General features: G+C 42.0%; 1 protein-coding gene across 2 annotated transcripts in view; it reads left to right on the top strand.

Moving 5' to 3' along the window:
* Positions 1-10,770, top strand: part of LOC109890014 (attractin-like protein 1) — a 313,206-nt gene extending 302,436 nt beyond the window's left edge. For both annotated transcript variants that reach the window (XM_031823665.1, XM_020481961.2), the window contains one exon: positions 8,862-10,770. In XM_031823665.1, coding sequence (XP_031679525.1) covers positions 8,862-8,986 — 125 coding nt within the window. In that variant the 3' untranslated portion in view covers positions 8,987-10,770. The remainder of the gene's footprint in view (positions 1-8,861) is intronic.
* Positions 10,771-12,485: the final 1,715 nt, after the last annotated feature.

Here is a 12,485-nt window from a genome sequence, read left to right as displayed (position 1 = left end):
TCACTCACTCTATCACACACTTACTCACTCACTCTCACTCACTCTATCACTCACTCTATCACTCACTCTCACTCAATCACTCACTCACTCTATCACACACTTACTCACTCACTCTATCACTCACTCTCACTCAATCACTCATTCACTCTATCACTCACTCTATCACACACTTACTCACTCAGTCTATCACTCACTCTAACACTCACTCTATCACTCACTCTATCACTCACTCACTCAATCACTCACTCACTCTATCACTCACTATCACTCACTCTATCACTCACTCTAACACACACTCTATCACTCACTCTATCACTCACTCAATCACTCACTCTATCACTCACTCTATCACTCACTTACTCACTCACTCTATCACTCACTCTATCACTCACTCTCACTCTATCACTCACTTACTCACTCACTCTATCACTCACTCTCACTCTCTCTCACTCACTCTTATCACTCTCTATCACTCACTCTATCACTCACTTACTCACTCACTCTATCACTCACTCTATCACTCAATCACTCACTCACTCTATCACTCACTCTCACTCTATCACTCACTTACTCACTCACTCTATCACTCACTCTCTCTCACTCACTCACTCACTCACTCACTCACTCACTCACTCACTCACTCACTCACTCACTCACTCACTCACTCACTCACTCTCACTCACTCTTATCACTCTCTATCACTCACTCACTATATCACTCAGTATATCTCTCACTCACTCACTATATCTCACTATCTCTCATTCACCTCTCTCTCTCTGCCTCTCGCTTTCTTTGTTTTTCAGTTTCTCTCTTTCTCGCTTATTTTATTCCTCTCTTTTTCTCTCCTGTTTCCCCTGAAGCCCAAGTCTTTCTGAGAGAGTGCTGTCAGCTCATCATGCAGGTATAATAAACTAGCTGAAATACGAGCAGGTGTTAAAGTGACTGCAGCAGGAAGCCTGTAAAAGACGGTAGAAGTTAAGCACTTTGCAAGGCAGCGGGTTCTCATGCTGGGAAAAGCTGCTTATATTACATTTAGAGGAGCCTTAAAAGCCACCAGTACTGGGAAAATAGTAGCAGCTTATAAGTTCAGCCAGTAAGTGCAGGCTACGGTACTGGCTACTGCTGCTGGGTAAATGCATACTGTACAGTCAGTCCCTTGAGGGTTTCACACAGTTTTTTGTGATAGTTGCGGCCAAAAATGCTTGATTTTGATTTTGCTGTGGTAATTCTGACATTTTGCATGTCAATTTGCGATTTTCATCAAATTTTTTAAGAAATGTGGGACGAGTGAAAAGTTAGTTGACGTTGAGCTTGATTGAATCATTTCATGCAGTCAAAGTGCGGTGATTGGTTAACATTGCTAGCCCTCTTTTTGTAGTGCAGTGGTCAGACAGTTTTATGTGGTAATATTGGGGTGATTAGGAATTTGATATGCATATCATACATGGAACTATAGTAATGGAAGTGTCACTCTGCAGTAAGTCCTGAAGCAGTGCTGTGAAACCAGGAAGAGGGAAGGGATTGGAATGCCTCAGGGGCTTTATGGGACACTGGAAATGGCTATTTAGCTGGTCCCATCTGTTTAGCACATCCCATCTGTTTAGCACATCCCATCTATTTAGCACATCCCATCAATTTTGCACATCCCATCTATTTAGCACATCCTGTCTATTTAGCACATCCCATCTGTTTAGCACATCCCATCTATTTAGCACATCCCATCTATTTAGCTGGCCGCATCTGTTTAGCACATCCCATCTGTTTAGTACATCCCATCTATTTAGCTGGTCCCATCTGTTTAGCACATCCCATCTATTTAGCACGTCCCGTCTATTTAGCACATCCCGTCTATTTAGCACATCCCGTCTATTTAGCACATCCCATCTATTTAGCACATCCCGTCTTTAGCACATCCCATCTGTTTAGCACATCCCATCTATTTAGCACATCCCATCTATTTAGCACATCCTGTCTATTTAGCACATCCCATCTGTTTAGCACATCCCATCTATTTAGCTGGTCCCATCTGTTTAGCACATCCCATCTATTTAGCACATCCCATCTATTTAGCCCACCCATCTATTTAGCTGGTCCCATCTGTTTAGCACATCCCATCTATTTAGCACATCCCGTCTATTTAGCACATCCCATCTGTTTAGCACATCCCATCTATTTAGCACATCTGGTCTATTTAGCACATCCCATCTGTTTAGCACATCCCATCTATTTAGCACATCCCGTCTATTTAGCACATCCCATCTATTTAGCACATCCCATCTATTTAGCACATCCCGTCTATTTAGCACATCCCATCTATTTAGCACATCCCATCTATTTAGCCCACCCATCTATTTAGCTGGTCCCATCTGTTTAGCACATCCCATCTATTTAGCACATCCCGTCTATTTAGCACATCCCATCTATTTAGCACATCCCATCTGTTTAGCACATCCCATCTATTTAGCACATCCCGTCTATTTAGCACATCCGGTCTATTTAGCACAATCCATCTGTTTAGCACATCCCATCTATTTAGCACATCCCGTCTATTTAGCACATCCCGTCTATTTAGCACATCCCATCTATTTAGCACATCCCATCTATTTAGCACATCCCATCTGTTTAGCACATCCCGTCTATTTAGCACATCCCGTCTATTTAGCACATCCCGTCTATTTAGCACATCCCATCTATTTAGCTGGTCCCATCTGTTTAGCACATCCCATCTATTTAGCACATCCCGTCTATTTTGCACATCCCATCTATTTAGCAGATCCCATCTATTTAGCTGGTCCCATCTGTTTAGCACATCCCGTCTATTTAGCACATCCCATCTATTTAGCACATCCCGTCTATTTAGCACATCCCGTCTATTTAGCACATCCCGTCTATTTAGCACATCCCGTCTATTTAGCACATCCCATCTATTTAGCACATCCCATCTGTTTAGCACATCCCATCTATTTATCACATCCCATCTGATGTGGGCAGACTGGTCAGGGATAGATGCCTACACCAGTTAGTATGTGAGTGCATGTGGGTGGGTGTTTGTGCATAGGTGTGTTTTTCAGTTTGTGTTTGAATGTGTCAGTGTGTGATACATTAACTACCTTGTCATGTGCCCAGGAACCATCACTCTCCTCTGAATATTCTAAAATACTAGACGCATTTAAAAGTGCATATATAGTCAGATGTTAACCCAGTAACATCCTAACTTCAAAGACTAACGACATAGCCCCAGTCTGGTTAATGTGGAGAGGATTATTCTGGGATGTAGAAAATAGTCAGAATTGTCACACTGTGTTATCACTTAGAAACATGTATAGTATGTATGATGATGCTGGACAATACAGTTTTGTGTAGATTAGTTTTTCCCTGAGTACTACGCTTTCATGTGTGTGTCGCTGGAAGTTCTGGGAGGTTTGTGAGAAAAGGGTCAGAGAAGATCAGAGAGATCGCTAGGAGTGCAAATGCACACTACACACTAGAGGGAAAGGAAGAGAATGGGTAGATAAAGTCCTCTCTGAATGAAACAGACTATTTCACCCTCCTTCCCTTGCTTTATTTTCTCTCGCTCTCTTTCTTTCTCTCTCTCTCTCTCTCTGTCTCTCTCTCTCTCTCTCTCTCTGCCTCTGTCTCTCTCTCTCTGTCTCTCTCTTTCTCTTTCTCTCTCTCTGCCTCTCTCTCTCTCTCTCTCTCTGCCTCTGTCTTTCTCTCTCTGTCTCTCTCTCTCTCTCTCTGCCTCTCTCTGTCTCTCTCTCTCTCTGTCTCTGCCTCTCTCTGTCTCTCTCTCTCTGTCTCTGTCTCTCTCTGTTTCTCTCTCTCTCTCTCTCTGTCAATTCAATTCAATTCAATTCAATTCAAGGGCTTTATTGGCATGGGAAACATGTGTTAACATTGCCAAAGCAAGTGAGGTAGACAACATACAAAGTGAATATATAAAGTGAAAAACAACCAAAATTAACAGTAAACATTACACATACAGAAGTTTCAAAACAGTAAAGACATTAGAAATGTCATATTATATATATATACAGTGTTTTAACAATGTACAAATGGTTAAAGGACACAAGATAAAATAAATAAGCATAAATATGGGTTGTATTTACAATGGTGTGTGTTCTTCACTGGTTGCCCTTTTCTCGTGGCAACAGGTCACAAATCTTGCTGCTGTGATGGCACACTGTGGAATTTCACCCAGTAGATATGGGAGTTTATCAAAATTGGAATTATTTTCGAATTCTTTGTGGATCTGTGTAATCTGAGGGAAATATGTCTCTCTATGGTCATACATTGGGCAGGAGGTTAGGACGTGCAGCTCAGTTTCCACCTCATTTTGTGGGCAGTGAGCACAGAGCCTGTCTTCTCTTGAGAGCCATGTCTGCCGCCGTCGGCCTTTCTCAATAGCAAGGCTATGCTCACTGAGTCTGTACATAGTCAAAGCTTTCCTTAATTTTGGGTCAGTCACAGTGGTCAGGTATTCTGCCGCTGTGTACTCCCTGTTTAGGGCCAAATAGCATTCTAGTTTGCTCTGTTTTTTTGTTCATTCTTTCCAATGTGTCAAGTAATTATCTTTTTGTTTTCTCATGATTTGGTTGGGTCTAATTGTGCTGCTGTCCTGGGGCTCTGTAGGGTGTGTTTGTGTTTGTGAACAGAGCCCCAGGACCAGCTTGCTTAGGGGACTCTTCTCCAGGTTCATCTCTCTGTAGGTGATGGCTTTGTTATGGAAGGTTTGGGAATCGCTTCCTTTTAGGTGGTTATAGAATTTGATGGCTCTTTTCTGGATTTTGATAATTAGTGGGTATCGGCCTAATTCTGCTCTGCATGCATTATTTGGTGTTCTACGTTGTACACGGAGGATATTTTTGCAGAATTCTGCGTGCAGAGTATCAATTTGGTGTTTGTCCCATTTTGTGAAGTCTTGGTTGGTGGGCGGACCCCAGACCTCACAACCATAAAGGGCAATGGGCTTTATTACTGATTCAAGTATTTTTAGCCAAATCCTAATTGGTATGTTGAAATTTATGTTCCTTTTGATGGCATAGAATGCCCTTCTTGCCTTGTCTCTCAGATCGTTCACATCTCTCTCTCACCTCTCTCTCTCTGTCTCTCTCTGTCTTTATCTCTCTCTCCTCTCTCTCTCTCTCTGTCTCTCTCTGTCTTTATCTCTCTCTCTGTGTCTCTTCTCTCTCTCTCTCTCTCTCTCTCTCTCTCTCTCTCTCTCTCTCTCTCTCTCTCTCTCTCTCTCTCTCTCTCTCCTCTCTCTCTCTCTCTCTCCTCTCTCTCTCTGGAGAGGCCCTTCTAGGATCAGAGCTGTTCCACCATTGATCTGAGTGTGTGTGGAAGTGAAGTCACTTTAGGCGCGCTCAGCCCGTTCCCAGCGCTCTCTGTGGACTCACTTCAAGAGGAATGTTTCATGAGCACAAGTTATTTTTACCTCTCTTTGTTTTTTCGTCTGCTCTCTCGTCGTTCCTTCCCCTAGTAGCGTCACCATTATCTGACCCCCTTCCTAGAAGCGGGGAAGAGGAATGTATACAATTGTTTGTGTAGTGAAAGGCATCCCCTGCATGCAGTCCTTGTTTTAATATTTAAAAGCGCCAGTTTCAAACTGAGTCTCCTCTCTCTCCTTATGTGGTGGTTTAAAACTCCATAGTAAACCGCCTCTTAGAATCTTGACGCTTTTTCTGATTTTGGGAAGTGTGTGGATGTTGGGGTGCTGGAGTTTTTGTGCTGGGTAGAGCAGCCCTATCTGGTCCAGTGCTCTAACACATTGTTCTGTAATGCTGCTAACAGCAGAGCTGAGGCTCCCAGGATGGCACAGGTGGATACCGGGTTCATCTTCATAGGAAAAGGCACATATACCGACGATATCCATACATAACACCAGGGACGAAATGTCACCTTTCAACTGTAGTTTCTGCTACAAGTAGTATATGTTTTTGTTGTATAGGTTGTTATCTGGTATAGACAATCTGCCTACATGTACACAAACATACCCACAAACACCCTCCTCTCCACAGGCCTCTCTCGAAGTCCACTTCTCTAAGCCCTTGTGTGACACTGCTTTAAAGTGCTCTGCCGAGGAGACTAGGTGCACCTCCGTCTCTCCACCAACACACACACACACACACACACACATACATACACACACACACACTCCCTTCTTATTCTGCCTAAGTCAGTGTAGGGATGGCTCTAACCAAACCTAATAATTCATTCAGACTAATAGTTGAGTGGGGAGTTATTGTAGGAATGTGCTAACTTTGATTCCAACCTACTGGGACTAGCTGCTTAGTGAGGAACTTCCACTGAATGTAGGGAAGTTGGTTTCAACTTAATAAAATGTCTGAGGAATGGTGTGTACTTCTAAAAGTTGGGCTTCTCAGACAGATTTACAGCTGGAGCTGGATTGGCACATGGATAAAATATCCGACAGACATGCTCCAATTTGCTGAAGGGACAGAGACTGACAGATAGACAAATGTATGGACATATGCCTGCCAGATACCAGCATGTTCTCAGGGGTTTAAACATAGTCTCAATACAAACACAGCAATCCCCTTCTCATCAACGATAATCTGCCTATTCAGGAGGAGATGTGGACCAACCATGACAGAGAGAGTAAGAGGGAAAGGAAGCAGGAGAGAGAGAGCGCAGGATGGAGGTGTGAAGGAGATTTATTGAACAAGTGCGGTCTGAGGTAAGAGTCTGTGGTGGCACCCTCAACCCCCAGCGACTAGCGATTTGCATTTAGCTGTGGTGCCTGGAGAGACACGTCTTCCAGTCCCAGGTGGTTGATAAATCCCTTGGCGTTCCCCAAGCCAGTGGAGGAAAATGAAGAAAAAACACAATCAGGGCCCCGTTATCTCTCCTGTTCTGCTCCATCTCTCTATCTCTCTCTCTGCCGTGTTGCCACCAATGGTGCCCCGTTCCCCATCACAGCCTCGTGGTCCGGTGGCCTGGGCTTTTCCTGAGCGCATTAAACTAACGTGCTGCTGAGTGTGTCGAGGAAAGATTAAGCACACAAAATAAAGATATGAGTTAAACATTTTTCCTTAATCCTTTTTTCTTTTGGAATGATGTCACCATTATTGGGAATGTAAGGAAATGCTAGTGTATGGTGTTCTGTGTCTATGAACATCCAGCCTCTGGGCTCTCTGTCTCTCTCTGGCCGACAGTGCAGGCTGGGTCCTCTCCAGTTTTGTTCGGAGGGTACCAGAAACATCATCTTGTCTCCAGAGCGGATTGACCCAGAGTGGATCCTCTATGCAAACCTTTCCTTGACTTCCAGTCTAAGATAGTATGTGTCCCGAAATGTTTGGTGACGGGGTTTTAAAGGACTATTAATAAGTAGTTATTTAACATGTGAAAAACAGTATGCATTCAATTTCGTTACTATAGGAACTGCCTTTGGGATGAAGCTAGCACATCTGGTCTACATTGTCAACCACATTTTCCACATTGTCAGGTGAAGATATCAACCTAGGACAAGGTTTCAACAAGGATTCTCACTCTCCTGTTTGATTTAATTTTCTGTGCATTTGGGGTCCCTTCCTGTTCGGAAGCACTTTGTACATTAATGGTCCAGGAACCTCACCTGACAAAACAATCCCATTTATAGGTTTCATTAGTAGGGAGCGCCCTTCACCTCCACTCATCTGTATCCTGATTTGATTATGTTGTCCAATTAATTGAATTTGAGATGGATATCTCATGTCATCCAGAAACCATTGGCTTTAAATAGTACTCTGTCATGACCAAAAAGCTATTTTGTAGTTAGCGTTCATCTTCGGTTGAGTTACCTCAACTGGCATCTAGAAAGACAACTTTTTCATGAAATGTTTTTAGTTTTTGATAAAAAAAAATAAAAGTAGAGTTTAAAAAATAGTAGTGTAGTAGTAGTGGTGGCTTTCAATCCCGTGGTATTCAAGGTCAGACATATTAGCTGTACTGTTACATGTAGTGATTGCTATAGAAAAGTGTCAGGTAACTGTGTTGGAAGGATCTTGTTGGGATTTGGAGTGAAGGGGCTGACGGGTAATCTGGTCTGGGATGGTTCCACCAACCAGACACGTCAGACTGTAGACTAGCGTGTCGGGCCCAGGCTCTTTTCTCTCCTCCACCCCCATCTTCATCCCTCCATCCATCCCTGTTTAAGTCGTACATCTTGTTTTATAATCAATGCTGAAGGCCTGCCTTCTGTCCGTGGCAGCGGGCAGCGAAAGACTGTGGGAAAGGGCACTGAAGCGATTTTTGCGATGAAGGGAGCACTGTGGCTGGACCAGACAGACACACACACACACACACACACACAATTGGTTTTCCCTCTGCAATAGCCCAGGAATTACTGGTGTGTGAAATGCTTAAGCATGTTGTGTCCATATTGGTGAGCTTTTCCTTGTTTTTCTGTTTCGGTTTTTTTGGCTGCATACAAGAAGATTTAGTCCCTGTCCTAATGAGTATACTAGTCAAGCCTACTGCTGTACAGAGGGCAAGCCATGCTGAAAATCCATATGAATTACAGCATGCCAACAGAACGCAGGAACATCTGCTGTCATTGTGTTCTCTACTTGTCTGCCTTTTGGAGAAAATAGCTGACCAATCAGATTGTTGTATTGAGAGAAATAACAGCCCAGAGGGGTGTAGAGCTATGCTTCAGTGACCTGTAGGCTGTCGTTGCATCCTGCTGAACTCTGATATGTGAGGGCTTGGACTAGAGTTGGGGAAGTGGTGCTAGGGAGTTGGGTTTAAGCCGGCGGGAGGCAGTGAGCTCATTACTGGTCACTGTGTTTTACCTGCCACGCTGCTGTTTACTTTGAAGCTCACCTTCATTTTTCCTTCTCTCTCCCTCCTCCTTGTAGGCATTGCCATCGCCAGTGCCCTGATCGACACCTCACAGCAGAAACCTGGAGACTTCAGAGACAAGTACCATGGCCTGAAGAACCGTAAACCGCACGCAGTAACGCATCAGGGGACCTGTGTTTGAAACGCCTGACCAAAAGGGGAGCCTGAATACACCTGAAAGGACCGCAAACGCTTCTGTTTTCTGACAAGTTCTTGCTCTCTTTTTACCCGTCTCTCAACAGCACGGCGTGCTGAAGTAAACCCGATGACAACGGAAGCCCTTTATTGTGACGTTGAGTGTCCACTACGTGTGCCTCCTCACCTCCACACTCTGTAATGGAGTTTATCCAGAGTGACTTGTCTGCTCCCTGGTTGGGTCTCTGCCCAGCCCAGCTGGGGGTGTTCTGCACATCCCATTGGCTCTCAGCCAGGAAGTTTGTAGTCTGCACTTCCTCCCTGTGGATACATCTCCTTAAGAGTTTAGGAGGAGCAGGTCGCCACTTGAGGTTTGACTGTCATGTGACGTGAGTCTGAAAGAACAATGCCACGGGTCTCTTGCTGGTGAGATATGTGCTCATTTTGATACAAAGACATTAGAGAGAAAAAAGCTCCCTCGTGTTTTCTGTTGTGTTTTCTTTTAATGTACGATCTGCCCAAATTCAATCCATGCTAAATAAACAGAGCAGCCTATGGGTCTAGAATAACTTGACTTGACTATATGATGGCCTCACTCTGAGTTAGTATATCCTGTGCTGAAAGACGGTTCTGCACTGAGTTCCTCACAGTATGCACCAAGAGCCTTGACTTAGCCTACCAGCAGTAGAGTATGTCACGGGCCAATGAAGTAGTTGGATGCAAAGAACAGCAAAAAAAAGAAAGAAAACTTGTATATCAGAAACTAAACCTGCCTGTGTTTATTATGTTAAGGTCATTGTCAAAGCGCAATGGCATGACATGTATTCTGGCATTCAAATGCATGACCTTTCCATGTTTCATAGCTGTGATGTTTCAACATATTTCTCATTATCCGTCAACACATATCCTTTATACATTTCAAGGTTTATTTAATTATAGATTTAGAATATAAAATACTATTTTAATTTTTACTACTCATATTGTTTTATTTTGACATCTTTTATTGTGAATGATTGTGTTTCTAATGAAATGATGAAGACAATACGATCATAAAAGGTACTTAGTTCTAATGTTTTCTTGTACAGTATGTTAATAATAAAAATAATTTAAAAAATAAAAATAATAAAAAATAAATTTAACCTCAAATCCAGGTCCATTAATTTGTTTTACACACTTACTCAGCTTCAATCATGCAACTCGATTCAGCCTATAACATTCTCAGGCCCTGTTCCAAAATGCTACATTAATTTCCTTTCCTACTCTCTTGGATTACTTCAAGGAAGAGAGGAAGAAAGGAAGTAGTGTGTTGGAAGTAGTGAATTGGAAGAATTGGAAGTATTGGAAGATAACCTCAGTCAGGGTGTGGGTCCTGTGGTTCCGTCATCCCACAGTATCATATGAAGAAATCTTTTTTTGTTTCCATTTTTATATTTCTTTTACTTATTTTTGGCATTTGGACAGTTTGACTGTTTTCTCTGTATCACTTTGAAGTTCATTGTGTTTACACTTTTATCCGAAGCATCCCATATTCTGTCGCATTTTGTTCTGTCTTGTAAATCAGTGTAAACGTAGCCTAATAAATGGTTTACGCTTTTAAATGTACATAAGAAATGTATAAATGTGAGAGATCTGATGTTTTCCGTTCAGGTGAACACTACATGTAATGTATCTTACACCGATCTGTTGAAATGTGTATGAATGAAGAGCGGCTCACCTCATTATTTTCTTCATATGGGCATATTGTGTAAAGTTGCAAATAAACATTTTGATGCTTCTTCATACTGTAATTTAGAAATCGCTCCTTCGTATTTTGTTGCCTCAAGTCTCAAGCTTTATTGATTTGATGCTCAGGATGTCAATATGATTGATTTACAAGCATAGAGTACATAAAGAAACTGACATCGGACACCTTGATAGATTCCCCTGAATGATGTCTTGGTTTGATCGCTCAGTTGAAGAATGTGTGTTGATTTTGAATGTTTCTTAAGACTAGTTATATTTCCTCAAACACTTACATTGAATGTCTAATGTTTGTGTGCTTGAATAGTCAGAGAATTGTGAAGACATTTCGATGGGCATGGGGAGTGTAGATCTCAAAGATTTGAGGTAGTGTATAAGGTAGCAGTGCACCATCCAATGAGATACATGCTGTCTTCTCCATTAGGGAGAGTTTTAAATATACTGTGTGGCGGGGGCTTTAAAAATATTTACACTGTTCACACATTAGCCAGCTTTTGACATAGTTTGTTCCACTCAACAGCGCCGGTATATAAAAATGTGTTATCAGATACTCTTCTATTTCTAACAGTGAATATTAGAATCTCTGGCTATGGTATGATGCTGATGGACATCTCTAACAAATGAACAATTGTAAGATAGGTACCTGGCTGCCGAGTCCGTGATAATTCTGTGGACCAGACCAAGTTGAAATAATACTGCTCTTTTGTTCCCCAGATAGCCAGACGCTATTTGTGTGGTTTTTACAATAGATCAAAGATGTCACAGATAGGGTTGCAAAGGGTCGGAAACTTTCCGCTAAATATCCGTAATTTTTCCCAAAATCTTCAATGGGAAGTTAAGCTTGGGAATTTGGGGGATTTTGCTTAAATTCATCAAAATTTGCTTATAACAGTGAATCTTTTTTGTGGGATACACATAAGGCAATTCTCGGTCTTGTGGCATATTTTGGTTAAATTATCCCTAATTCAATGGAATTTCAACCCTCTATATGTACAGTGCATACTTCCATCACATGTGCAGCTGATTCTCAAGATCTTGCACACTAATAAGATGCTATTGACGCCACACTACACTGTCTGAGCCAAGGACTACATGCTTTCTGGTCAGTTTTGATTACAGTGCTGGTTGGGTGAGTATCTTATATGACATACATTATTTGTTGTTAACTGGTATATAGTAGCCTACAGCAAAGTGTGTTTAAATCATTTCTAACTTGTTAACAATTTCTGCTAGTTCGTTTTTGCAACCATGTGGGTTTTAGCTTACTGAGGAGTGTTCATTCATCTGTTTCCATATATGTTTCATTTTAAAACATGTATCTTACAAAGGAATTGTTTAATCTAACTGCTTAACTATTTATCTGTACATGGAATAGATTTTTTTTTTTTACAAAATAAATTCTAGTCTTTAAACAGGAAAATGCCACGGGCACTATTTGATGTGTGGAGACATTTCACTGCAGCTAATGTAGAAGGAAAAGCTGTGTACATTTGCGAATACTGTGCCAATCATATGTGAAGAATGCAACAAAGATGCAGAATTATCTAGCCAAGTGCATAAAGTTCCCTTAGAGCTCACAACAAGCAACCTCTGACAAAAGTCCCTCTACAACAATTTGAGGTGAAAATTATGAATCAGACACCTTATCGATAGCAACAGCTCATGGTCCTCCTGGAATCACTCAATGGAGGAACATAGTCAGAGAAAGGCTGATGAATGTCTTTTTCGAGCTGTGTATGCAACTGGTTCACCTCTGATGCTCACAG

The sequence above is a fragment of the Oncorhynchus kisutch genome, linkage group LG4 (genome assembly GCF_002021735.2).
Source record: "Oncorhynchus kisutch isolate 150728-3 linkage group LG4, Okis_V2, whole genome shotgun sequence".
Classification (NCBI taxonomy): domain Eukaryota; kingdom Metazoa; phylum Chordata; class Actinopteri; order Salmoniformes; family Salmonidae; genus Oncorhynchus; species Oncorhynchus kisutch.
This window is presented reverse-complemented; position numbering and strand designations above follow the sequence as displayed.